At 44.4% G+C, this 27,372-nt stretch overlaps 1 protein-coding gene across 1 annotated transcript in view; it reads left to right on the top strand.

The window, feature by feature from the left end:
• Positions 1–27,372, top strand: part of GAB2 (GRB2 associated binding protein 2) — a 59,884-nt gene that overhangs the window by 15,511 nt on the left and 17,001 nt on the right. The window contains exon 2 of the mRNA XM_019623648.1: positions 21,086–21,329. Coding sequence (XP_019479193.1) covers positions 21,086–21,329 — 244 coding nt within the window. The remainder of the gene's footprint in view (positions 1–21,085; positions 21,330–27,372) is intronic.

The following is a 27,372-nucleotide window of genomic DNA, read 5'->3' as shown; positions in this document are numbered from 1 at the left end:
TCTTAACCATCGCACCACTCGGCCGGCCCATGGGTTATGTTTTAATTTAGAGGCTTTCTTACAAGTGGGTGATATCCACACAACCCTCAGGTAAGGAATTTGAGCTTCATCACCCAAGTCTTGTTTTTTCAGTGGAGAGTCAGGATCTGAGGAAAAGCAAAAAGGAAGTTAATATTTGACTACCTACTTTGACTTGTGTACCTTATTTCATTGAATTGCTTTTATCAACTGTGTTTCCTTTTTTCCAAATAAGGAAACTTGAGTGCTTTTTCTTCCCTGCCTAGTGCTCCGGGACTAAAGCCCTACCCTGTCCACACCTCTGCCCTGGCTGGGTGCAGATGGGCTGTCCAAACCTCATCTGCCCTGAGACTCTTAACGCAGCACTGTCCTCCTTCTGCTGGGACTTGCTGAGAACAATCCAGTCATCTGGGTGTTAGTGTCAGCACCTGCCTTATTGTGAGGGGCACCCTGGACTGATACCTAACACCAGTGGCCACAAAAAGAAATGGCAGCTCTGTATTGAGCATCTACCCTATGTAAAGTAGGGACTTTACATAAATTCCCACTCAAAATTTACAGTAAACTAAGAGGTCATAATGATTTTTGACCCAAGGCCACACTAGAAAATGACAGAGCCAGGATCCCAGTCTAACCCAGACCTGACTTTGTATCATAATATGTTCACTCTCTTCCTGACCTCTGCAAACATCACCATCTGCCAGAACCAAGCCTGGATATTTTTGCCTCTTTGAACACTTCCATGGGAAATGCTCTCTGACCCCCTCCACCGGGGGTCCTGCAGCTGGCTCTGGTGTCCCTCCTCACCCACCCATACTGCTCAAATTGTAAGGCTGGAATATTCCACTAGTTTAGTAACTTCCTGGGCTTTCATCCAGTCTTCAGGCTCTATCTACAGGTGAGTCTGTAGGCTCGGGGCGAGGATGCCTGAGTTTAAATCACAACTCTGGGATGATGTGAACAAGTCACTTGATTGAAGCCTCAGTTTCCCTTTGTCTAATAGGGATAAAATTCTCCTCTCATCCAGTGCTTCCGCTTCTCTGTGCGTTCATCAGGGTGGACCGCAGACCTGTAGGCCCACTGGCAGCGCCTCAAGCTTCCTATTTCCCAAAGGGTATTCACGTTATATTCTAAGTACAGATGTCCCCTCCAGCTGTGCAGTGCAGTAGCCCTGCCTGCCGCTTGGTCCTGCAGGAATTTCTTCCTATGGGACCCTCCTTCAAGCAAATAACTCCCTTTTTCTTTGTTTCTTTCCTTCTTTTTTGTTTTTGTTTTTTTTTAAGAGTTTCACGGGGACCCATAAAAATTTTTCTGTTTTCCACTTTCAGCTGGAAGAGGTTTTGTGGCAGATGGAGTCTTGTTTTTTCAATCCTTGCCACCCTCAGCTTCTTCTTTCTGCTGCTACCCTCCAATTCCTCACATATTCCAGCCAAAAAAAGCCTGGGATAAAAGTTAAGATCAAGACCAGACCAGGAGTGAAACTGAGTCTGAATATCGACATAAGGGTGGAGGAAACAACCTCCTGATAGAGAACTCTTCCCAAAAGGAAACCAGGGATGATGCTCAAGAAGGAAAAGCAATTCCAAGAATGAACATTAAGAAGATTTCATATCACATGTGTGGCATTTGGTTTTTGGGGGGTGTGTGTGTGTGTGTGTGTGTGTGTGTGTGTGTGTGTGTGTGTGTGTGTGCATGTGCATGCACGCACACGTATGCATGTACACAAGCAAAAATACGAACCCCAGCATCCCCTAGGAATCAAAATAGCCTCCAGGCCCCGAGTAATAGAGCAGAAAGCTGCTCTGAGCTGTGTTTATAAGCAGGCGGGTCCAGGTCCTCACATTTGTGGCCCAGTCGCGGCAGCTGTCCCTGACCAGATGTACCACACACAAAAAGAACCAGCTCTCAGCACCGAGCTTTGATGAATTATTCATGGGCTCAGGATCCATCTACTGTTGAGAAAGCCCTCCCTCCCACCCCCCTGCTTTGCATCCTCTCAGCTAAGGACTTCTCCTTCCCTTTTATCCCCTCCCTCCTTCATTTACTCAGTAGCTGTTCCAGGGCCTGCACAGCCACTCTCACAGGGACTCTGAAAGGCAGGCTGGCTGCACTGAAGTCCCAGCCCTGCCATTCATTTGCTCTGTGCTGTTGAATAAGTAACTGTATCTCGGAGGTTTTATCCTCTGCAAGGTGGAGATGATGCTCCCTCACAGAGTTGTTGGGAGGAAGCTAGGAACGCATATGGGTGCCCACTGTGAACATTAACAGCCCGTGGCACCATTTTCCATGTAGTGGTGGTGGTGACAATGATTTTTATATCGGTGGGTCAAGATGAACAGGATATGATTTAAGTAGCTGGTGTTTTCAGAGAACTTTACAATCTACAAAACGCTTAGGCCGTCTCCTTCGAGTATAAAGAAACAAACAAAATAAGATAGGCAGGGCTGCTAGCATTATTCCTACTGCACAAGTAAGGACGCGATGGTTTAAAGGCACTCCATGATGGTGCCAGGAAGCAGTGTCGCCAGGTCTAGAATGCAAGGCTTTCAACTCCCTCCTCAGGCAGGCTGTGTGCTCCGACTCTCTCATTTATCCTAACCTCTTGTCACAGACTTGTTTACTGTGGCTGATTGTAAGACACAAAATAGCTGGCAAGAAGGAGAAGCAAGAGGTTTATAAATCACTGAGAACACCGTTTGGAAAGCAAAGTGTTGTCCATACATTAGTATTACTCTCTGAGGGCTGAATTAGCAAGATAACACGGTCCATGTTAGAGCAGCCACAAACTACTGTGAAGTAGAGCTCAGGGACCTTAGGTCACCACAGCCTGCTTGTAACTCTTGGAGATTTTGAAAGTAGGCCAGAGCCTCCTCCATATCCTGGCTATTATTTTAACTTTTTCCCTTCTTCTCGAACTCCCTGGCTGGAATTTCACAGTAGTCATGTGTCTTAACTCAATGGAATGAAGACTTTGCAGAGTTCCAGCCAACTGTTCTTTATCTCTTCCCCACCTTTTCTCTACTAAAATTTTGGGTGAGGCTGTCCTCCCCCTCTTAAATATTTTGTAAATATTTACACTTCTAGAAATCCATGAGTGTCCTGAGTAACTCAACAGCAGAGTTATTTTCAGCCCTGGACCCCATCTGAGATCAGGCAATACCCATAGGAATACTTTTGGGGGAAATCTGCCTCCAATGGAGGAATGCTATCGGGCTCTTCAAATAGCTCCTTCTCCAGAGAGAGTGATTGGTGCTCAACAGCTAGGACCCGTTTTCCAGCTGGATTTCTGAGAGCAGGGAGGGCTGTGGTGGAGCCAGGCAGCCCACTCAGATGCCTTCTGGTGACCTTGGCCCTTCCCCCGACGCAGTGAGTGGGAGAGCCACGGAGGAACTGTGGAGTTACTCAGGACACTTGCTCTTTCTCTCATCCCTGGAAGGATCTTTTCCTGCCTTGTTCCCTCTCCTACCTTTTGTCTGGTTTAACTGATCTCAGCTGCCTCAGCTCCTCTGGGGGATCCTTGTTGGAAGCTAGGAGCAAACGTGGGAGGTAGTACGCAGCTTCTCCCCAGGCTGACGCAGGTCCCTCGAGAAGCAGAGGACAGTGTGCAGACAGACCAGGGCCCCGGCCCAGAGGCGGAGGCCACTGTCTGAATCACCCACCCTTTTTTTTTCCACTGAGACAATGAGGAAAATAAACATCCAGACCAGTTTCCAGCCAGATTTGAAATCCTCATGCCTTAAAAAAAAAAAAAAATGTTATTCTAAATAACCATGAACTATCAGGCTTTCCTCCTCGGTCTTTTGTTTGTTTGTTATTTTTTGGTCTACAGCTGTGTCTGGTCACCCCGAGAGTAGGCTGTGAGTGGGGACATGAGTTCCACAGAATCCCCACAGACACTTCTGCATTGTCCTGGGACAGTCTGCAGCCCTGACCTGCAGGGAAGCCCAGAGCCTCTGGAGGAGGGAAGGAGACAGGGAGAAACCAGACCCTCTTCTCTCCTTCCTAAGCCTTGATCCTTTTTCCTGCTTTCCCTTTTGCACCAGACACTCCCCCTCACCACCGCAGCCAACCAGCACAGATTGAGTCTAGGGTTACCTGCCAACACCCACAGACCAGGGGAGATGCAAGCACCTCATGCCAGCGCAACACCAGCAGCTTTGGATGGCTCCCAAACACCTCTTGAGATGCCCCGCCCCTTTTGTTTTGTTCTTTGAGTGCTTCTGAGCATCTCCAGTGAAGGAGGGTGAAAAATCATTGTCGGATTGGTCCCAGACCAGATTCCAAAGCCCAGTGTAACTCTGATTTTTGGCTAGAGGTTAAATAAGGACTTTGCATTTCGTGGTGGGGTCACCTTGGACCTCTGAAGATCTTGATTATGATTTTACATGTCCAGTTATGCACAGCCCTACGTGGGATTCTGACCTCCACAAAATCAGTAGGTGTGGTCATCTCTAGGATTTGAATTGGGAGTTCTAGTTTTTTATTTTAGCTCTGTTACTGATCCTCTCTGTAGACCTAGCTCAGTTTCTTCAACAGTAAACTAGCAATTTGGGGACCAAAACAGTGATTTTCCTTTTTTTTTTTCTTTTTTGCATTGTTAACCAAATCTTACATGGAACACTATGTATGAAACAGGTGGAGGGAGCTACTTTGGATATTGCAAAGGAGAGAGTCAAGTGCTGCAAGCTGGAGCTGGGCCCGAGTGGCCTGCCCCTCCTCCTCTGCCATGGCAGCCTGGGAAAAGATTGACCTGTGGCAGACATTTCAAAACAGGGACCCACAGACCAGTGCTGAGCTATGAAAATCTTCCTTAGTCCCCAGCAAAAATGAAAACCCTTAGGAAGATGTAGTTAGTTTTCGTAAAGCTAAATGTAGTCAGATTTTAAAACTTCCCTTTATTCAGTTTCTCTTTGTGTAAGTGTGCACGTGAACATGTTCGTGTGTGTGAAATGGCAGTCATTGTAAATGTGACATTTTTCCATATTTGATGTAATTAAAATTGTTAACTCTGTGTGTCATTTTAAAAAGTGTATGAACATATCAACAAAGAGGACGTGTTGGGGGTTTTTGTTTGTTTTTAAAAAAATTTTTTTTTAATTGGAGAACAGTGTGTTTTTCCAGGACCCATCAGCTCCAAGTCAAGTAGTTGTTTTCAATGTAGTTGTGGAGAGTGCATCTCAGTGGCCCATTTTGGGATCGAACTAGCAATCTTGGTGTCATGAGCACTGCACTCTAACCACCTGAGCTAACCGGCCACCCCAAGAGGCGGCCGTGTTTTAACACACCTATAACATGGAAAAGTCTAGGAAACAGTGATCTAAAGGTTCTGTTGGTGTCAGGGTCACCTGATCCCCAGCCTCGGCTTCTGTACTCATGAACTCCATCGCCCTCCAGGTGCAGGCCCACCTACACCCCAGCAACAAGTCAGTGCTCTGGGGTCCTTTGTCACTTTTGCTCTGTTCTGGCCCTAGTCTTGCGTGCAAGCTGTGGTCAACCCTGGGGCTTTGCCTACTTTTCCCGTTCTTGAGTCATGTCTCTGTTAACCTGCCTGTCATCTCCAATTCCACCCAGACTGGACCTTACCCTGCTTTTATTTAGCCCGTCTCAGAGACCACAGTCTTCCCCAAACCCTTAAACCAGTGGCTGGACCCACTGCCCAGTGGCAGACTTCTGGGTTGTCAGTGGCCTGTCTGCCTGAATTTCTGAAGAAAATCTGCTTCTGCTTTTCCTAAACATGCTTCCTCCTCCTCATGGCCTCTCCTGCCCACATGTCTAGAGGATGCCCAGTTTCTGGTTCTGTGTTCCCTCGTTCAGCACACCAAGGACCTGTCTTTGCCAGGTCCTAATCTAGGGACAAGCGCCAGAAGAAAGCACAGGATGTGGACCCACTCTCGGTGAGCTCTGAGCCTGGCTGTTCCCTAGCTGATGTTCTCGCCACTAAACTACCCTTGGAGCTCATCTTAGGACTACCTGAATCCTCTGGGTCTAGTTCGAAGCCCCAGGCCCTTCAGTTTTCACCAAGATTTATCTGCTTTTAAGTGACTGGGCCTGGCTTTGCACCAAGATATAGCTAGCATATAAAAAATGTGAGATTAGGGTGGCCAGTTGGCTCAGGTGGTTAGAGCGCAGGCTCATAACACCAAGGTTGCTGGTTCGATTCCCACATGGGCCAAGGAACTGCACCCTCCACAACTAGATTGAAAACAACTTGATTTGGAGCTGATGGGTCCTGGGAAAACACACTGTTCCCCAATAAAGTTAAAAAATGTGAGGGGGGCCAGCCGAGTGGCCCATTGGTTAGGAGTTGGCTTGGGATGCCAGCTCTGAGCCAGAGGGCCCTGGTTTCGATCCCACATATGAGGGCCAGTGACACTGCCCTCTACAGCTAAGATGCTGAACAACAGCTCAACCTGGAGCTGGGCTGCCTTGAGTCGCGGGCAACAGCGTAGGCTGCAGCCCCTGTGGCAGTGGGTTGCCATGGGCTACCGTGTGTAGCCAGCAGCCAGCGTGAGTGGCCAGCAGCCGCCAGTGAGCGGCCGTCCAGAAGCTGGCAACTGATCTGCCTCGCCCGGGAAGAGCGCAATGATGGTGCCAACTTGGGCCAGTGAAGCAACATCCTCCACAGCTAGACTAAAGAACAAAACGACAGCAACTTGTCTGTTCCTCTTCCCCCAATTCCCCAGCGCTGTTCCCTCCTCCAATTCCCCAATAAAATCTTTAATAAAAAAAAAAAAATTTGAGGTTAACTTCAAGTGTGGAAAGAAAATAAGTTTTTTGATTTCTGAATTTAACGTCAATATCAAGCCCCCTTCTAGCCAGTGATAGAAATTGAAGTTTTGATCAACTTGGGATAAAACTGGTCAATACAGGATTTTCTCGGTTAATTCAGGTTTCTCTCTCCCTTTTTTTTTTCTTTACATAAATGGAAATATATATTTACCAGATATTTTTTCCTAATTTTGTCAGGTTATAATTTTTAAAACTGTATATATTTAAAGTACACGTAGTGATGGTGTGATATATTTATACATTATGAAATGATTACCACAAGCAGGTTCATTAATATACTCATCACCTGGAAATTCAGCTTTCTTTTACTTTCTTCTCCTTGGGCTGCCATTCATGTTCCCAGAGGCATAGGGAACTGGAAACAGTTCACTGAGGCTAGAACACAGAGTTTGGGTGAGGGGAGGAGATGCGTGGGAACCTTGAGTGTGAGAACATGACTCTTTCATCATTCTATCATCACATTAGTAGACACATAGTAACAGCCCAGTGAATATTCAAATGATGATGTAGTTATAATGTTTGGTTGTAGCTTTGTAAATAGTTACACAAAATTACAGTTTAAAAAAATCCCAACTTATTTTCAAATATTGTCATTTTGAGAAACCCACTGTTCAGGAAGGAAAAAAGTTTTAAAAATATTCTAACCTTATTCAAACAATGGTATAAAGTACAATGAAAACCTAAAAAGAAGAAAAACTTAAAGTGACTGAAGAGACAGGGTATGTCAATAACCTAAGCTTCATTTTATGTATCTGTCATTTATTCTTGGCTTTTATTCCCCACCTTCTCACCCTTTTGTGGGTGAGGTCAGTGAACAAAACTCATCGTGGCCAGTGAATCATGTCAGCCAAACAGTCAAGACAGAGAAGGGAGTAGATCTCATAGCATGAGAAAATTCTAGAATATTAGATCTTGAAGGGCCCTTAGAGAGCGTTTAGTTCCAAACTCCTCAAATGACAGAGTGTCTGGTGGTGAAGAGAGGGGAGTTAAATTGCTCAAGAGGATATAGCTGACAGCAAGGCTATAATTGAAACCCAATTTTTTGGTTTTTTGGTTTTGGGAGGTTTTTTGTTGTTTTGTTTTGTTTACTTTTAGCTAGTATTCCAGTTGATGTTGACAATGATACCGTCTTGCATTTGTGTAATAAGGCCATATAACTTATAAAGTGCTTTTATATGTATATACTCGGTTAAAAGGCTAATTTCGTACAAAGAGCATGGGTCTTGGAATCCTATAAATACATGAGCCCACAGCATTGATGAGTTCAATGTAAACATCGTCTTGGTAAGTTAACTTACTTTTCTGAGCCTCAATTTCTGCATCAGTAAAATAGACATTTTTCACAAGATTATGAAGATTGCATAGGAATCCACTTAAAGAATATAGCATAGTGTTTGATACATGATGAGCACATATTAAATACCTGTTGAATGTAATGGCTAATAAGTTGTCGCTGCCTCCTCTATGATCTTCCTAACAGCCCTTTGAGTATGTAGAACGGTAGTACTATTCTTATCTCCCCCAAACTGAAATATCTTAAATAAACCTATCTCTATTTTTCCCAAACTCAAAAACATTTTTACTGTGTGTGATTAATATTTTATCACATAAACCTTGCTGACCTTCCTGATTTGAGATGTATTATACGTAAGTCGTTAAGCTGCTCAGAAACAAAGGTGTCTTTTTTTTTTTAAGATTTTTATTGGGGAATTGGGGGGATGGGAACAGACAAGTTGCTGTCCTTTTGTTCTTCAGTCTAGTTGTGGAGGACGTTGTTTCACTGGCCCAAGTGGCACCATCATTGCGCTCTTCCCAGGCGAGGCAGATCGGTCGCCGGTTTCTGGACGGCCGCTCACTGCAGCTGCTGGCAGCTCACGCTGGCTGATGGCTACACACGGTAGCCCATGGCAACCCACTGCCACAGGGGCTGCAGCCTACGCCGTCGCCCGCAACTCACAGCAGCCCAGCTCCAGGTTGAGCTGTTGTTCAGCATCTTAGCTGTAGAGGGCGGTGTCACTGGCCCTCATATGTGGGATCCGAACCGGGGCCCTCTGGCGTCCCAAGCCAGCTCTTAACCATCGCACCACTCGGCCGGCCCCAAAGGTGTTTTTTTAAATGTACTACTACTAATAATAAAAGCTAGTATTTACATAGAGCTTACTATGTATGAGGCAGCATTCTAAGCATTTCACAGATCTTCACTCATATAATCCTATGAGGCAGATACCTATTATTATTCCCATTTTCCAGGTGAGGAAACTGAGGCATAGGCTCAATAACTTTTCCTAGTTCATACAACTAGTAAGTAAAGGAGCTGAGGTTCAAACCCAGTCTGGCACGCTCTTAACTGTTAGTCCACACATTGAAATTCTAGCTGCTGTTCCTGGCCTTTGGCTGTCACGCTGTCTGCCCAGGAGCTCCTGTTTGTGCACGAGACCTGGGAAAGACCCACTGCCATCTCCACTCCTTTGGAAAAACCTCTGGCTTTGCAGAGTGGCTGCTTCTCCCTACATCCCTTTACGAGGGCATCACACAGAGTTCCCGCTGCCTTTAATGTCCACCTAAGCCAGCTTTCCTCCATCCACCTAAGTCATAGCTTCAGTTTTCTCTGAATCTAGGGCAGATGTTTTCACACCCTAGAGTCTACATAATAATTATAAACAGAGCTGGGAGGCCAGCTTTGGGGCTTGGCCCTTGTCGGATACATTTCCCCTGAAATTCATCAGAGCAGCGGCTGTCTGGACAAAGGCACCAAAGACCTGTTTCCCAGATGATTGGTGATCTGAGTGTGGAAAAGGTTTGGGCTGGAGGAGCAGAGACCTGGGTTCTGATTTGGGGTCTGTGATTTACTTGCAGTATGAACCTGGGCCAACCATTTGTTCAGCAAGCACGGTTTTAGACCCTGGGTGTGTTAGCTCAGGTTCTCTGAGGAGCAGCTGTCAAGATGTGTTTAGATGTGATAGAGATTTAGTGGGTGAAACACTTGTGAGGGATGATGGGTGGGAAAAAGCCTTCCATGGGAGGCGGGTCTGACACCTGTGAAGGAGAGAAGGTAGGAAGGAAGAGGAGACTGCAGTGCATGGTTAAGATGGTTTCAGCCAGCTCAGTGGACGTTCTCAAGCCAAGAGCTCCTGTTAAAGGAGTCGCGTGTCTCACAGGAACAGACCTGGGTTAGTACTCTTGCCATTCTTTTTCACTGGATGAGAACAGCCCATGGGGACCTGAGGAGATGCAAAAGGCCAGCCATTATGCCCACCACACCAGGAGACCTGAGAGGCATTGTATTTATGGCCACCACACTGCAGCATCGGTAATGCACAGGACATTTAAGGTTCACACTCTTAAAGGGGCTTATAATTAAGTGGGAAGAGACAGATAAAAAACAACATGTTTAAATGGTAACAGTAAGTACTTTGCTGAAAACAAGACAAAGTAATGGGATAAGGAGTGACTACAAAGCCATTGAGGCTGGGTGGTCAGGAAAGACCTCTCTAAGCCTTGGTTTCTTTATTACTCATATTTAAATGGTTTTCTTTTTTGATTCCACTGGGTATTTGTGTAGCACTTGAAGTATATGCTTCTCATTTACCTCACACAAAGCTGCATAATAGAATGCACCCTCATTTTTGTGTGCAAAAGACGAGTTTGAATCCTGGTTTGGGTGTTTCCTAAGAGCTCTGTAACGTTGAGTAAGTCACTTTATCTCTGAGTCTTTGTCTCGTCATATTAAATGAATTTGCAAAGATCACCACCTTGCCAATTTTTCAGGGCTTTTATAAATATGAAAGTTGTTGAGAGCAGCGTACAATTGGAAAAAAAATTTTTAATTTATTTTACAATAGCATCAGAAAATAAAATACTTAGGAATCCATAAAAAAAAAAACATGCAAAATCACTGTACAGAAGGTGACAAACATTGGTGGGAGAGATTAAAGAAGACCAGTAAATGTCAGTTCTCCCCAAATTGATCTATAGATTCAGTCCAATCTCTGACATCATCCCAGCAGTCTTTTTTGGTATTAATTGATACCAAAGCAGATAACGTTGCGCTCTGCTAGGCTGTCTGCCCCTGCAGTCCTCTGTGACCACACAAAGGCCAGTTAAGTCCATTTGCACCCTCTGGGTCAATCCTGACTCCGGTCAAACCCTGAAGGTTTGTGAACACAGAGTTTAAGATGTTCGCCCACACCAGGCTGCCTCCCACCCTGGAGTGCTGAGAGAGAACTCCCGTTTGTGGAGCTCTGATGTGCAGGGACTATGGCATTTCTTTACTGTCTAGGACAACCCTACAGGGAGATATGTTATAAATTAGGACTCTTAAATTCCGATACCTCCTTAGGTTCCACAGCTAGTAAGCTAAGATTCAGATTTCAAAATCCATGTTCCTGTCCCTATGCCACACTGCCTCTCCTGAAACTAAAATTCTGCCTCGGATAATGCTGCAGATCTCGTAATTCCCTAGGTGGGCTGGAGCTCTTGGAACCCCAGCCACACCATCCAGACGAGAGCTGTTCCTGGTGGTGTTCTTGTGATTCCTGCCACTGCTGATGATTCTTGATCAGCAGCCACCATTGTAATGTCTGACATTCGTGTTTCACACTGATTTCCAGTTACCTCACAGGGAAAATCACTGTAAAAGGCAGGGGAAGCTTACCTCTTATTAAAGTTGGTTAGCTTGAAAGTACAGTGATATATTTTCAGTATTTTTGTGGAAAGGTCACAAGGGTCAAATGCATCATTTACATGTGAGCTTATGGTGGCGATTTGATGGATTGATTCCTATGGGAATACTAATGGGTTCCCAAAGCTCCAGGGAGGCAAGGGGTGGGGGAGTGCTAGTGCTGCCCTGAATATAAATTTGCTCATTTCAATTGCAGTATAAGCTCATAGAGCAAGGACAAGATCCACCCTTTTTGATGGGCCTGCAGCACCTAGCATAGTGCCCAGCCGGTGCTCATGACCCTAAGAAAATGACAAGTGTGCTTCATTCCAAATATAAATTCACCCTTTGAGGGGAACCACCCAGCCAACCCACGCCCCACTCAAAGGAGCAGGAATAAGGTCTGTCACAAGTGAGGTGTGCCTCGGTGTGGCAGATAAAGTGAGAAACAAAGCTTGTAAACTGATCTCTCTAAAATGAACAGGACCATGCATGGCTAAATATAGACTAGCTGTCCAAAAACAGAAACACAGCCCAGAAAACCTCATGAAGTGACAACAGTTCCTTTCACTCTAAAGAACAGTTTACATTTGGATCCTGGAGCTTAGCTATTCTTTTATTCTTCCAACCTGAGGAGGAAAGAGTTTGACAAAACTTACTGCCATGGCGTGTTTATTGAACATCTTCTTGTTTTAATCTGGAAATTGACAAGGAACCGAGCATTGCGTTTAAACCCCATTGGAGAAACAGATATGGTCTCAATCCTGACATCTAACAGCTCACAGCCTAGTTTTGTATGACAGATTTGTGAATTCCCAGCAGAAATTAAACAGCAAAACAAAGTACTAGAAAAGGTTTAGAGGAAGGCATGGTTCATTCTAGCTGTAGAGACCTTACGGAAAGCATAGCATTGGCTCTGGGCCGTAGCTTCCCCTCTCTAAAATGAGATGCCCCAGGGCAAAGGAGGTTATGTAAGGATGTGTGACCAGAGAAGGTGACATGCCTCTAAGCTACAGCCACTTGCTGTCTCTCCCCTGTGCCCTTCACAGAATCAATTTCTGCTAAAGTATACCAAGAGCGAGATCATGTGCACCAAGGTCAGGATGTCCTGACATGGCTCTCAGAGCTCTGAGACGGCATTCTTTCTCAGATCCTTCCTCGGGAGCGCAGGGCGGGGGCTGGGGGGAAGCACAGTCCCTGAAAGGTCTCACAGGGTCTCATGTTACTGCCTGTCTCTGCCTCCCCTTTTTCCTTTCTCTGTGTTTTCGTTTTTTATAAACACTAGGAGACATATATTTTTGAACTTGGGGAATTATTTATACTAGTCTTTAGTAGTTTGATCCAGCAAATGCTTACTTACCATGCAAATGTGAGTAACATTTTAAACTCATAACAGAATAACAGTCCTGCCAGCCAGTGTCCCAGTGATCAGATCTCCTGACTTGACACTCCCCCACCCCCAGCCCCCGCCATGCATTATAGAGAATGCATCTTCATTCACACTGACATGTCTTTCTTTTGGTACAGTTGAAAGACTAGGGGATCTGAATTCTAATTCTAATTCCAAGGTTCACGTCCAACCCACTGTGTGGCCTTGGACAAGTAGCCTCACCTTTCTGGGCCACAGTTGTCTCCAACTGTAAATAAGAGATTTGGGGGTGAGGAGGGTGACAGTGATAAATAAGCAGTTGGAGTCCAGGGTCTCTTCCAATTGCCATATTATGGGAGTTATTGTGTAGACTGAAGCCATTTTTGTGCCTGGCCTTAAATTTATGAATAACTCCTCTAATGATGATGTGTGTCAGAAGGCTTGGGGGGATTTTTCCTTCTTAAATAATTTCAGGCTTGTGGCTGAGTTAAAATGATCTGAAGCTGTTGATCCAATCTTACCCTCAGTACCTGTCAGCCTGGTTTGGTTTTTAGAATCCTCCACCTATCCAGTCCTTGTTTTTCAATTAGCTTTCTACAGGGATCACTTACCCCCATAGAATCCTATATTTACACTGTTCTAAATATTATTTCGTCAATCCTCTTCTCCCCGTTAGAACCGTCAGAATTTTACACCATTCTACTTCTAGAAATAAACTGTGGAATGAACAGTATCAAGCCAACAACCATGTATTGAGTATTTCATAATGACTGTTCACCCCATATTTCATCCCATCCACTCCTCAAAAGAACCCTGTGAGATGGGAGTTCAGCATGAACAGCATGGAATTGAGGTGCAGAGAGATAAAAAGCCTTGCCCAAGGCCCTGGGGTAAAATAGTTTCAGAACCTGGACTCCCATGTTGCTGAGCCCATGTCAGGGCTCTTTCTGTTACACATTGTTCCTTTGGAGTTGGCTGTGGTCAGATGATACGAAGCTCCAGTAAGAACATGGATGGTTTCCAATTTAAAATTTTGATGATACAAAGGAAGATTTTTGGAAGAATTTGTTCTTTCATTTGGCTTTCAAAGCTCGCTTTGCCCTTGAGTTTTCAGTTGACCCTAACCCTTCTACCTCTTCCTTAGAATTAAGAGCCGGAGATTGTTAAAAACCAAACCAGTGGATCTTAATCTAAATCTCTGTGTAAACATGGCACATTATGTTTTATATGGAACAGTTCTCTTAAATTTCCCAAAGATGACTTTGATGTGTATCCCTGATCTAATCCTAGCTCTTCCTTTTATAAACAGAGAAAACAAGGCCCAGGAAGGTGGAATGGCCCAAGGTCACTAAGCCAGTTGGCAGCAGAACTAGGCCTAGACCCTCATTCTTTTGTTTGACTCTGCCTTCCAAAAGGCTAATACCATTCACCTCATAGGGAACGCTTTTCTCTACACACAGGTGAAAAGAATTGGCCATGAAGACAGTGAGATCTGTTTCAGAACTAGGCTCTGCCACTTTCTAACTGTGTGACCCCAGAGCTCATTATTAACTTCTCTGAGCTTCGGTTTCTATTCTTTTCTTGGAGCTTCAGTTTCTTCATCCAAAAATAAATAAATAAATGGAGGTGATCATATCTACCTCCTGGGGTAGACTACAGATATACCCTGGGTGCTTAGTAAATGGCAGCTGTGATTATTATAGTCAATGTTGACCTTTTTGTTCTCATTCATTCTTCATATACCATCGATAACAGGGCATCGCTGTGTCTAAAACTATGACAACAATTACCTTCCAAGCATCCATTCTGCCCTGAAAAGAAACTCCACCCCTCTTGGCCAGTTTCAAGGTCTCTGCCACATCCATGTGCGCTCCAGGACTAGCAGTGCGAATGAGTGGTGGACTGCTATGCTTAATGCTCTATGTAAATGATCTCCAATCCTCGCAGCAGCCCTGCAAAGTATGTATTCTCCCTGTTGAACAAGTAAAGATCAAAGAGGTTTGTGTAACTCCGAACAGAGCTAGGAGTTAGCAAAGCCAGGCTTTGAATCCACCCTGGCTCCAGCATGTGCTTTCACCCACCACTTTATGGGTTCTGGGACCTACGGAGGCTTGGGGTGGGGATTTTTTTGGGGGGAAAGGATAAAGATAAAAAGGGCATTGAGATAAGGGAACCAGTCATTATTTGGCCAGTCATCTTTTCCAGAAAGTCCCGCCAACCACCCCTTTCCTGCTCCTGTTATCACTAGCCAGTTGATGGCTGGGCTGGGCTGGGCTGGGCTCCTCTACTGAAATCCTTCAGAGCTTTCCTGTTCTAGAGTTTTGCAAGAAGGTGGGAGGAGTGTTTGTATGCTGGGCAGGCTTCCCAGGGGTGATTGTGGAAAGGAAGGGGAGTGATTTTGTAGTGCCCTAAAAAGAAGCCAGGAAGAAGAGGAAAAAATAAAACCCTGTTTAAAAGAAAACAAATTGACTCAGGCATTTCTGGCATTATCTTTCGTCTAGACTTGGAGATAGAAACCCAGGCCAGAAGTCTGGAAACATCCATTTTCTTCTTGCCATATGACTGACCTTCCTGATGACCTAAGACACATCATTACAGCCACCTACCAAAACAGCCCAGCCACACATAATTTAATGTTTCCCTCTATCTTTGCCATTCTCTCTCTCCTTCCCTTCAGAGGTACCCACACAATAAAAACAAACCCTCTGAGCAGTATATGCAAGTGTTTTCACACCCTTATCTCACTCATCTTTGATGACAGCCTAGTGAGATGGGCAGGCCGGATCTTATCCTCCCTGCTGGATAGGTGTGGAACCAGAGCTCCGAGAGAGGCCTGTCTGCCACCTCACCGCTAGTTAATGGCAGCTGGAGCTGGATCTGCAGGCGCCTGACCCCTGTCATGTGCATGAGGTCCAATCAGTGAGAGGTGGGATTTCAGACTGCTTCAGCCTTTGGACCCCAAACCATGCATTCTTGCTATTTTGTTTTGCTGCAAATCCCACTGCCTTGCTATGATGATGGGACAAAGCCCTGAACAGTGAGGTTGGAGGAAGTACCGGGAACTGAAAGTAGGAAAGGGAGAGTGTCTCTTACTCAGTGTACTTTAGGAAGGACTTGGTATTTACTGAGTGTTACGTTTTCAGAGAGGATATAAATGTTTTTAATTAGACTATTGTTAATCTGGTGCATCTACCTAACACGTCATACTTTATAAAGGGCTATGCGTGTGTGTGTGTGTGTGTGTGTGTGTGTGTGTGTGTTTTAAATTCACATACCATATATCGCACATTTAAAGTATACAAGTGAGTGTTTTTTAGTTTATCCACAGGGTTGTGCTACCACTACCACAGTCTAATTTTGGAACATTTTTATCATCTCCAAAAGAAATCTCATACCACTAGCAGTCACTTCCCATTCCCTGCCCTAGACAACCACTAACCTGCTTTCCTGTCTCTATATATTTACCAATACTAGACAGTTCATGGAAATGAAATCTAGCTTTTTTTACTCGGAATAATGTTTTTAAGGTTCACGCATGTTGTAACATGTGTCCATACTTTATTTTTTTTTATTGCTGAATAATAGTCCACTGTACAGATATGCCACATTTTGTTTATTTATTGATCAGTTTGTAGGCATTTGGGTTTCCACTTTGGGCTATTATGAATAATGCTATTATGAACATTAGTGTACAAGTTTTTGTGTAGACATATATTTTCATTTCTCCTAGGTGTATACCTAGGAGATGTGATCAAAAGTATGGCGAATGTTTAAATAAAAAATATTTATTACAGTAAAAGACACATTGCCATTAATCCCCCTCAAAATACTCCCCCTCACTTCAAACAAACTTATCCCATCAATCTTGCCTCTTTCTGAAGCAGTTCTGGAAGTCCGCTTTCATGAGTGTCTTTACTTCATCCTCCATCATGACAACGCTCCATGTCACACATCACTTCTGGTATATGGCAATTTCTGTCAAATAAAAACATTACGGTGTGTCCTCATCCACCTTATTCACTGGATCTGGCCCCGTGCCACTTCTGGCTCTTCCCCAAAATCAAAATGACAATGAAAGCTAAACGTACGTTTTGAATCAATTCAGGACATCAAGGCAGCCACAACAGTGCAACTAAAGACACCCACGAAAGAGGACTTCCAGAACTGCTTCAGAAAGTGGCGAGAATGATGGGATAAGTGTGTTCGAAGTGAGGGGGTGTATTTTGACGGGGATTAATGGCAACATGCCTTTTACTGTAATAATTCTTTTTTAATTTAAACATTCATCGTAGTTTTTTATCACATCTCATACCTATGAGTAGAATTGCTGGGTCATATGATAACTCTATATTTAACTTTTTGAGGAACTGCCAACCTGTGTGTGTGTGTGTGTGTGTGTTTATGTTTATAAAATTACTGAGATAATTTCCCATACCATAAAATTCACTCATTTAAAGTATACAGTTCACTGGTTTAGTATATTCGCAGGGTTGTGCAACCACTATTACAATCTAATTTTAGAAAGTTTTCATCACCCAAAAAGAAACATTATATTCAATTAGCTGTCACCATCCATTCCCACTCCCCCCAGGCAACCACTAGTCTACTTTCTATCTTTATGGATTTGCCTAATCTAGATATTTCACGTTAATGAAGTCATACAATCTGCAGTTTTTTTAATCACTGGCTTCTTTCACTTAGTATAGTGTTTTAAAGAGTCATCCATGTTGTAGCATGGATCAGTATTTCATTCATCTCTATGGCTAAAGAGCATTCCACTGTGTGGCTGTATTGCCTTTTGTTTATCGAGTCTCACCTCTGTCATTACATGGCATTCTCCCCGTGAGTCTCTGAGTCTGTTTTCTTATAAGGACACTCACTAGTCATTGGATTAGGACCCACCCTACTCCAGTATGACCTCATCTTCACTAATTACATCTGCAAAGACCCTGTTTCCAAATAAGGTCACATTCTGAGATTCCAGGTAGACGGGAGTTTAAGAGGGACACTATTCAACCCAGCACAGGCACCAGGGAATAATCACATAAACTCGGGTAGAAATCTTGAAAAGCTGTAAGCAGAAGTAGAATTTTGTCCAAGTATAGTGCCAGAACATCTTTGAAAGGACTCCTCTGGGGCTGCAAACCTCTATGGAGCCGACGGGTTTCACAGACATGGCTTCATGCTGGTCAGATAGAATTCCAAGTGTCAGTGGGCCCAGCTCATCGTACTTCATCTTATTAACTGACCTCAAAACGGCTCTGATTTTGTCCACAACAAACAAGCATATTTGGATTTTTGGGCCAGGGAAAATTCTTTTATTTATTCAACAGACATGTACTGAATACCTGCTGTGTGCTGGAACTGTTCCAGGCACCAGGGATACAGCAGTGATTAGAATACATTTTAAGTACTTACACAGGCAGAGAGAGTTTTCTGGACCCTGAATTCATTTCATCCTCATAATCACCCTATGTCAATTTGTAAAGAAAGAAGCCAGGACTCAGAGAGGTGATGTGACATCTCCAGGTCTGCAAGTAAATAGACTGGGTCACAGATCTGATTCCATAGCCTAAACTGGAGGAGGAGGGCCCCATAGGTGAGGACAGGTCACTCCTCTTTTATACAGACCCAGAGTGTAAGCATTCAACATAGGGAGCATGAAGGACATACTTGGTGACGAGGCAGGATAAGTAGATTGTGACAAAGTGGCCTTTCTTGTCACACTGAGGAAACCTGGACACTGAGGAGTCAGTGAATGTTATTGAGGGAGTATGACTTATTATGTGATATATTTCATTTATTAACATATTTGATGTTGGGAGAAAGTGTTACAAAAGAGACAGAATCTCTATCCTTACTGAGTTTATAGCTTCATGTGCGGAATGATGAGAGAGAAGTTGGAAGTTGGTACTTTCCTGAAATTCTCTTTGAAATATAAGGAGGTACTGATGAGCAACAAGGTTGAAGAAATAAACAGGAAAATGGTTTTAAAAGGAAAGAGAGCTTTGTAAGTCATCTCGAGGATAACAGAGATCCACTGAAGAATTTTAAGCAGGGCAGTGACATAATGGTAGGATGTGGTTGTTGAGGAACAAAGAAGAGTCATCGATAATGCACAGGTTTCTGGCTTGGAGAACTAATCAGATGGTGATGTTGATGTATTTCACTGAGATGGAGAACACAGGAGGAGGTTGACAATTTCAGTTTCGATTGTTGAACTTGATCTGCTTGTGGAACATGTGAATGGAGATGCCCAGCCAGTGAAGGAGCCCCGGAGAGAGAAGTGAATTCGACATTAAGACTTGAGAGTTGTCATCACATAGATGGTACCTGGAGCTGTGAGAGTGGACAGGATACCCCAGGAGATTCTCCTAAATGAGAGTGAAGATCTAGTAAGGTCTAGGACAGAATCCTGAAGAATGAAGAGGTTCATTGAAGAGGTGAGCAGAGGGAGAGGAGTCCAAGGAGACCATGGCAAATGGAGAATTGCTTTCTCTGTACACTTTCCCTGTGTCATCTCAGGCAGCAGCTTACGTTCATCCCTGGCGCCATGGCTACTCCGTCCCCTAGCATAAGCCCTCTCTCCCCTGCCATTAGAAAGTTCATTTTGCAAACCTAATGGAGTACTGAAGCCATTGATTCTGTTAACACATGTCCTGTTCACTATGAGACCTGTAATGGGAATTCATTTTAGAGGTCAATACAGCTGTCAGTGGAAGAGTTTTCCCCAGAGGCCCATGGCTTTTTCTGTTGTGCATTGGCAGAAGCTGTCCCGCCTCGCTTCAGAAGAGACTGGAGAGTAATTAATGCTGTCGAGCTTTAATGAGCTGGGGATCCTGCCTAGGGCCTTGCGAAGGGTACAGATTGAAATAGGTCAGATAACAGGGAGTGGGGACAGAACTGTGTCCCCCTGAAATTTGAATAACCCTAGACAGCCACCATCACCACCACTAAAACATTATCCCCTACTGGTTATCACATCGCCAGAAATGACATCTTTTAACCTTTATTTCTTTTGCATAAGAAGTTTCACTTTTGGAATTATTATATGCTGAATGAATGTGTTTGCTTATTCTGCAAACACAGACTGAGAACTTTCTATGTACCTGACCTTTATTAGGTAAATGCTGGGACTGTAGAGGTAACAACATCAGTCACTGTTCTTAGAAACCCATGCGCTAACCAAGGAAGCAGAGTGACAGTGGATATAATGAAGCACAGGCCAAATGCTGTTGACACCCAGAGAAGTGACTGAGTCCAGAAAGGTTTCAGAGAGAATTTGATATCCGTGTAGGGTCTTAAAGTCTGCAGATGAGTGCCAGAAAAGGAGAAGTGAAATCCAGGTAGAAGGAAGAGCATCAGCCAAAACAAAGAATCATAAAAGGGGCTGTGTGCAAGGACTGATGAAGCTTCTATGTGCCTTGGGTATGGGAGCAGAAAAGCAGGAAATAGGTCAGACTGTGCAAGGTCTTGTATGTTATGCTAAGAATTTGAACCAAGCTTAGAGAGCCAGCCAAATGAATAATGCCAGTGGCTCGGGGTGTAGCACTCTAAGCTATTATCTGTCTTGAATACCTCGCTTCCTTTCTGACATAACAGACAAGAACTTAAGATAAGACTTAATAGAAAAAAAGACCAATAGACAGAGAGTGGTGGGTACAAGAGTTGGGACATGGGGAACACGGTTGTCCACAGAGGACCTGGAAGGGCAGGCAGGAGGAGCTGGGACCAGTCTCAAGGGACAGCTCCCCATGCACTGGTGCTTTTATCATTAATACAGTAAGGCACAATCCAAGGGCCTCAATTATTGAGTCTTCAGGAATCAAAGCCTTAGCTTTGAAGGAGTTGATGACAGCAGGAGCCACCAAAGAGAAGGAAGGCAGCGGTACTCAGTGCTCCAGAGGCTGGCCTTGCTTGAGGGTCAGAGTCGTACACCTGGACCACAGGTAGCCACGCCTCCTGGAATCGGGGCAGATGCTGCCTGGGTTGTGACAGGGAGTGGCCTCCAGGTGACTCCAGGGGCAATACCGAGGTACAGAGCATGTCCTTTTCACCAAGATGGCCGGGAGGCCACAGCCCTCCTCACTCGGAGGGGAGAGAGGGAGCAGATACGTGAGAGGGAGAGAATGCTGCTGCTGCATCGTTGCGTCTACTCTTGATATTTCTCCTTCCTCTGACAACCCACTTTGGGACAAGGACACCTTCCTTTCCTTTGTCACTCACAGAGCCCTTTCTCCTTTTCACAGACTCCCTGAGAAACATTTCCGCAGCCACTCATGGGCCCCGCTCCTCTCCAGCAGAGCTCAGCAGCTCCAATCAGCACCTACTCCGGGAACGAAAATCCTCAGCGCCATCGCACTCTAGCCAGCCAACCTTGTTCACATTCGAAGCCCCTATGTCGAACCACATGCAGCCCGCCTTGTCCACCAGTGCACCTCAGGAGTATCTCTACTTGCACCAGTGCATAAGCCGGAGAGCAGAAAATGCCAGGTAGGACACTGAGGAGTATGGGTGCGTGACCGACCGCTCATAGGGCCTGGGACTTTTCAGTCTCTGTGTTTTAATTTTAAAGGCAAGGGGCTAAAATGTTATATCTTATATCAAGGTGAGTAAATATATATTTATAAAACATTTCTTTTTGTTTAGGTAACAGTCACATTTTATTGGTATCATCTATGCTGCCATATAGTGATGACTGGATTCCAGAGAAGCCTCTCTTTATCAAAAATCACATTATAAAAATGTTTTTGTTTAATTTGGGAGAACAGGCATTTGGAGCAACAGTTTCAGACTGAAAAAAAAAAAAGTCAATGTACTTGTTGGCCTTAAGAGCATAGCTACAAAACCTTAATGTATTGAACAAATTTCACGTCTGCTCTAGAGCTGCACTGTTCCACACAGTAGCCACTATTCCCACGTGGTTATTTGAATTTGAATTAATTAAAATTCAGTAAAATTTAAAATGAAGTTCATCGGTTGCACTAGCCACATTTCAGGTGCTCAGTAGCTGCACGTGGCTGGTGGCCACCATACTGGATAACACGGATCTGAAACATTTCATCATCACTGAGGCTCCGAGAGCTAGGACTGCCACCCCGGAATAATGGTCTTTGTTTTTCTGGCACCGCCAGCTCTCTCACAGGTACAGAGCCTGTGCATTTTGTTATTACCTTTTATTTCCATTATTAGGATAAACAGAAGCACAGACCTGATGGGCTTGGCCAGAGCTAGTTCCCAGTTGCTACCATGGCCAGCAGATGATAAACCATGTTCCTTAATTAGTTAATGTAGAAATATCTAATTTGTGTTATGAAAATTAAGACAATTAGAGGACTGGCTATATTAATATATCACTTCACAGAATATTTTCATGCATAATCTCACTTGAGCCAGTCAAACCCATTGATAGCCAGTATAGATTATTTGTCTCTATTTTATAGATGAAGACACTGAGGCTCACAGCTAATAAATGACAGGACTAGAAACCAGGTCTTCTCGTTTCTGGTCCAGTGCCCTTTTCTCTACACTGTGCTACACTGGTTCTGGTTTTCTGAGTCATTTAGATCACCCATCAGAGGCTCCCAACCCTCAATCTTATTGATACCTCAAATACCTCAAATATTCATTTTCCTGAAACAGCCTGGTTCATTGTTTGTGGACTTGAACTAGTTCAGCCTCCATAAGCTTATACATGAGGAGCTGAGTTCTAAAATGGTAGAATGAATTGGCCAAGATCACTGAATTAGTGGCATAACTATAAATAGCACCTGACTCTCCTGAATCACAGGCCAGAGATAGGCAGTGTGTTATGAGGAAAAGCATATTACAGGCTTTGGAGTCCATCAAATGTGGGTTCAAAGTCAGGTTCTGCCACTTTCCTTGTGATCTTGGGCCACTTCGTTAACCTAGTATACATATCACCAGTTGTCCTGTGCACCATCCACTCCTACAAAGATGATTGCCTGGGAATAGAGAATGTGTGTGAGTTCTTACAGTCCTCGTTCTAGTGAAAGACAAAGTGCTTTATATTAATGCCTCTCAGACTTCCATGCGCATATGAGAAACTTGAGGATCTTGTAAAAATGCTGATTCTGATTGAGCAGGCCTGGGTGGGTCCTGAGATCCTATCTTTCTGCTCAACTGCAGATGATGCCTGTTTAGATTGTCTGCAGTTCACACTTTAAGTAGAAGACCTTATGTAATGTTAACCAGTGCCACCACCTCCAATCCCATGATAACTGCTAAAGCAACGGAAAACAAATATATAAATGTCTCCACTTGAATTAGCAGTTAGTGCCCACTCTCTGCACCCCCACCTCCTCTGTCAAACTTCTCTTAGTCTTCCTAGCTGAAATTCATTTCTTCTGTGAATTCCCATAGTGGTTTTTTATTATCTCTCTCACAGCACTTGGAACTTTCTGCCTCATATTATAGATTTTTATATTAATGTGTTACTGCTCTTTGAAGATCCAGGACACCTAGTAGGTACATAATAAATATTTGAGCAAATCCATGTTGTAGAGAGAGAACATAATAGAGGAGATAGAACGTATCTACAGCTGGGAAGCACCTTTATCATGGGGCCGTGACTAAACTGTGCTTTCTTCTGTCTTTGTTTTCACTTGTGTGGGTGTTAGAGCAAGAGAGTGATGAGCAAGATCTTGGGGAGATTGTTGGAAAAAATAAGTTCAAATATTATTTGCAGAATTCCAAAGGGGATGGAAGGTGGGAAGGAAGCATTGTCCAGTCTGAAAAGACGATATAGTTTCTGGTAGTAGTGGATTAGCTTGCATGATACTAAGCATACTGTTACAATTATAGACTCTGGACAAAACATTAAAAAAAAAACTGTTTGAAGGCACTGAAAAGCAATAAAAAAGCAGGCAGAAACCGAAAAAGATTTGACCTTTAAAGGAAGGGATCCTATTTCTAGTCAAGATGGCAGAGTAGGTGAACGCTGTGCTCTCCTCTTACGACCACATCAAAATTACAAGTAAACTACAGATCAACCATCATAGAGAAGCACCTGAGGTCTAGCTGAATTGAAACCCTACAACTAAGGACATACAGAAGCAGCCAGCTTGAGACTGGCAGGAGGGGCAGAGACGCTGAACGGGTTGGTCTCACACCTGCGTGTGACCATTAAAAATTGGAAGGGATATTATTGGCTGCAGAGCTCCCCTCCGAAGGAGCGAGGGGTCCCAGCGACACACTAGGCTCCCCAGCCCAGGGTTTCAGTGCCAGAGAGAGAAGCCCCTGTAACTTCTGGCTGTGAAAACCAGCAGAGATTGTGGCTGAGTGAGATGAGGGTGGCTCCAGTCCCAGGAGCTCCTCTTAAATGGCCTGCGCAAGGACTTGCTGATGTACTTACTCTGTGCTCCAGCACTGGGGCAGTAGCTCAGAAGGCACTAGGGACATATGGAGAGGAACTGGCTTCAAGGTGAGGGCTAGAAGGACAGCTTTTTCCCAAGGGAGGAGCTGGCGGAACCCATCATATCTGTGTTGAGCCCTCCCTTTTCCTGACATGCAGAGGCAGGCAGGAGCCATATGTGAGTCTTCATCAACCTGGCTCACATCGTTTGTTCGCCCTCCCCTGGTGATTCTGAGACCCCACCCTACCCCAACTTTTGGACCTAACCAAGACATGTCCGGTGGCTTTTCCACACCAACCCCCTGCCTTGGCTCAGGCTGCAGACTTTCCTAAAATCTCACAAAAATTCATAAAACCCAGAGAAGCAGCATCTGGCGTCAGCATGTCCCGTACCTCTGGCTGAGAAGCCCTAGGTCCAGCACTAATGACAACCAGCTTAGGTTTGCAGCTTGGCCTCTCGAGGCAACTCCAAGCACAGCGTAGGCAGTGACCATCTGAGGATTGCTTTGTGGCTCATTCCTGGTGGCCCTGGACAGGGCTGAATTTGGCCTGCAATGGTTCCCTTTCCCAGAGGCCCCAGGGTTGACACACCCAGTGGCCAGCTTCTGACCAAGCCGGAGCATCCTCCAGCCACCTCCAAGGACAGCACACCCAAATGGCAGACTGGGCAGGCACCAGAGCCCTGCCTAAGCAAACCCTGTTCCATAGGGTCAGCCCCTGCACCACAATTCCTCCACTGTAGTCACAACCAGGCCTCACAATGAATCAGCCCAAGGGTCAGTCTCTCCCACTGACATGCAAACAGCAACCAAGACTCAACTACAGCAGGAGGGCACATACAACCCACACAATGGACACACCTGGAGCACCTGGCTCTGGTGACCAGGGATACTGTGCCACTGGGCCCCACAGGACACCTACTACACAAAGCCACTCTACTAAGACCAGGAGACATAGCAGCCCTATATAGTACATAGAAATAAACAGAGAGAGGCAGCCAAATAGGGAGACAATGAAATTTGTCCCAAATGACAGAACTGAACAAAGAACTCCAGAAAAAGAACTAAACAAAATGCAGACAAGCAATCTACCAGACACAGAGTTCAAAACACTGGTTATAAGGATGCTCAGTGATCTCAGGGAGAACTTCAACAAAGAGATAGGAAACATAAAAATGGAGATAGAAAACATAAAAAAGAACCAGTCAGAAATGAAGAATACAATAACTGAAAAAAAAGAGTACATTAAAGGAAATCAACAGTAGGTTAGACAAAGCAGAGGATCGAATCAGTGATTTAGAAGATAAGGTAGCAGAAAACACCCAATCAGAACAGCAAAAAGAAAAAAGAATCCAAGAAATGAGAGTTTAAGGGGCCTCTGGGACAACATCAATTGTACCAACATTCGCATCATAGGGATACCAGAAGTAGAAGAGAAAGAGCAAAAAATTGAAAATCTATTTGCAGAAGTAATGATGGAAAACTTCCCTAACCTGGCAAAGGAAATAGACATACAAGCCCAGGAAGTGCAGGGTCCCAAACAAGATGAACCCAAAGAAGCACACACCAAGACACATCATAATTAAAATGCCAAAAGATAAAGAGAATCCTAAATACAGCAAGAGAAAAGCAGTTAATTCCCTACAGGGAAGCTCCTTGGGACAGTCAGCTGATTTCTCAAAAGAAACTTTGTAGACAAGAAGAGATTGACTCAAAATATTGAAATCAATGAAAAGCAAAGCCCTACAACCAAGATTACTCTATCCAGCAAAGCTATCATTTAGAATCTAAGGGCAGGTAAAGAGCTTCCCAGACAAGAAAAAGCCAAAGGAGTTCATCACTACCAAACCAGTATTACAAGGAATGTTAGAGGAAATTCTTTAACATGAAAAAAAAGATAAAAAATATGAATAATAAAATGGCAATAACTATATATCTGTCAGAAGTTACTTTAAGTGTAAATGGATTAAATGCTCCAATCAAAAGATAGGGTGGCTGAATGGATAGGAAAACAAGAACCTTAATATATGCTGCCTACAAGAGGTTCGCTTCAGATTGAAAGGCACACAGACTGAAAGTAAAGGGATGGGAAAAAATATTTCATGAAAATGGAAACAAAAAGCTGAGGTTGCAATACTTATACTAGACAATATAAACTTTCAAACAAAGGGTATAGCAAGTGATAAAGAAGGACCCAGTAACCCCACTTCTGGGTATTTATCCAAAGAAATCCAAAATGCTACATCCAGGGGACATATGCATCCATATGTTCATTGCAGCATTGTTTACAATAGCCAAGATGTGGAGGCAGCCTGGGTGTCCACTGATGGATGAATGGACAAAGAGGAGTTGGTACATATGTACAAGGGAATATTGCTCAGCCAGGGAAGGGAATGGGTTCTTGCCATCTGCGGCAGCATGGGTGGACCTGGAGGGTATTGTGCTAAGTGGAGTATGTCAGACAGAGAAAGACAGATGTGATGTGATTTCACTTATATGTGGAATGTAAAGAATAAAATAAACAAAACAGAAGCAAACTCATAGATACAGAGAAAATTTTGATGGTTGCTAGATGGGAGGGGATTAGGGTGTGAGTGAAAGAAGGGGAAGGGATTAAGAAGTACAAATTGGTTGTTACACAGTAGTCATGGGGATGTAGGGTATAGCATAAGGAATATAGTCAATCATATTGTAATAACCATATATGGTGTCAGATGGGAGTACTAGATTTATTGGGGTGATAGATGGGAGGGGGTTTGGGGAGCAGGGTAAATAAGGTGAATGCATTAAGAAGTACAAATTAGGGCCGGCCGAGTGGCGCATTGGTTAAGAGCTGGCTTGGGACACCAGAGGCCCCAGTTTGGATCCCACGTATGAGAGCCAGTGACACTGCCCTCTACAACTAAGATGCTGAGCAACAGCTCGACCTGGAGCTGGACTGCGGTGAGTCACCATGACGGCGTAGGCTGTAACCTCTGCTGCAGTGGGTTGCCATGGGCCACCGTGTGTAGCCAGCAGCCGCAGTGAGCGGCCATCCAGAAGCCGGCGACTGATCTGCCTCACCCGGAAAGAGCGCAATGATGGTGTCAACTTGGGCCAGTGAAGCAACATCCTCCACAACTAGACTGAAGAACAAAAGGACAGCAACTTGTCTGTTCCCCTT

This window comes from Hipposideros armiger, unplaced genomic scaffold (genome assembly GCF_001890085.2).
Source record: "Hipposideros armiger isolate ML-2016 unplaced genomic scaffold, ASM189008v1 scaffold_556, whole genome shotgun sequence".
NCBI classification, from domain to species: domain Eukaryota; kingdom Metazoa; phylum Chordata; class Mammalia; order Chiroptera; family Hipposideridae; genus Hipposideros; species Hipposideros armiger.
The sequence above is the reverse complement of the archived record's forward strand: the minus strand, read 5'-3'. Positions and strand labels throughout refer to the sequence as shown.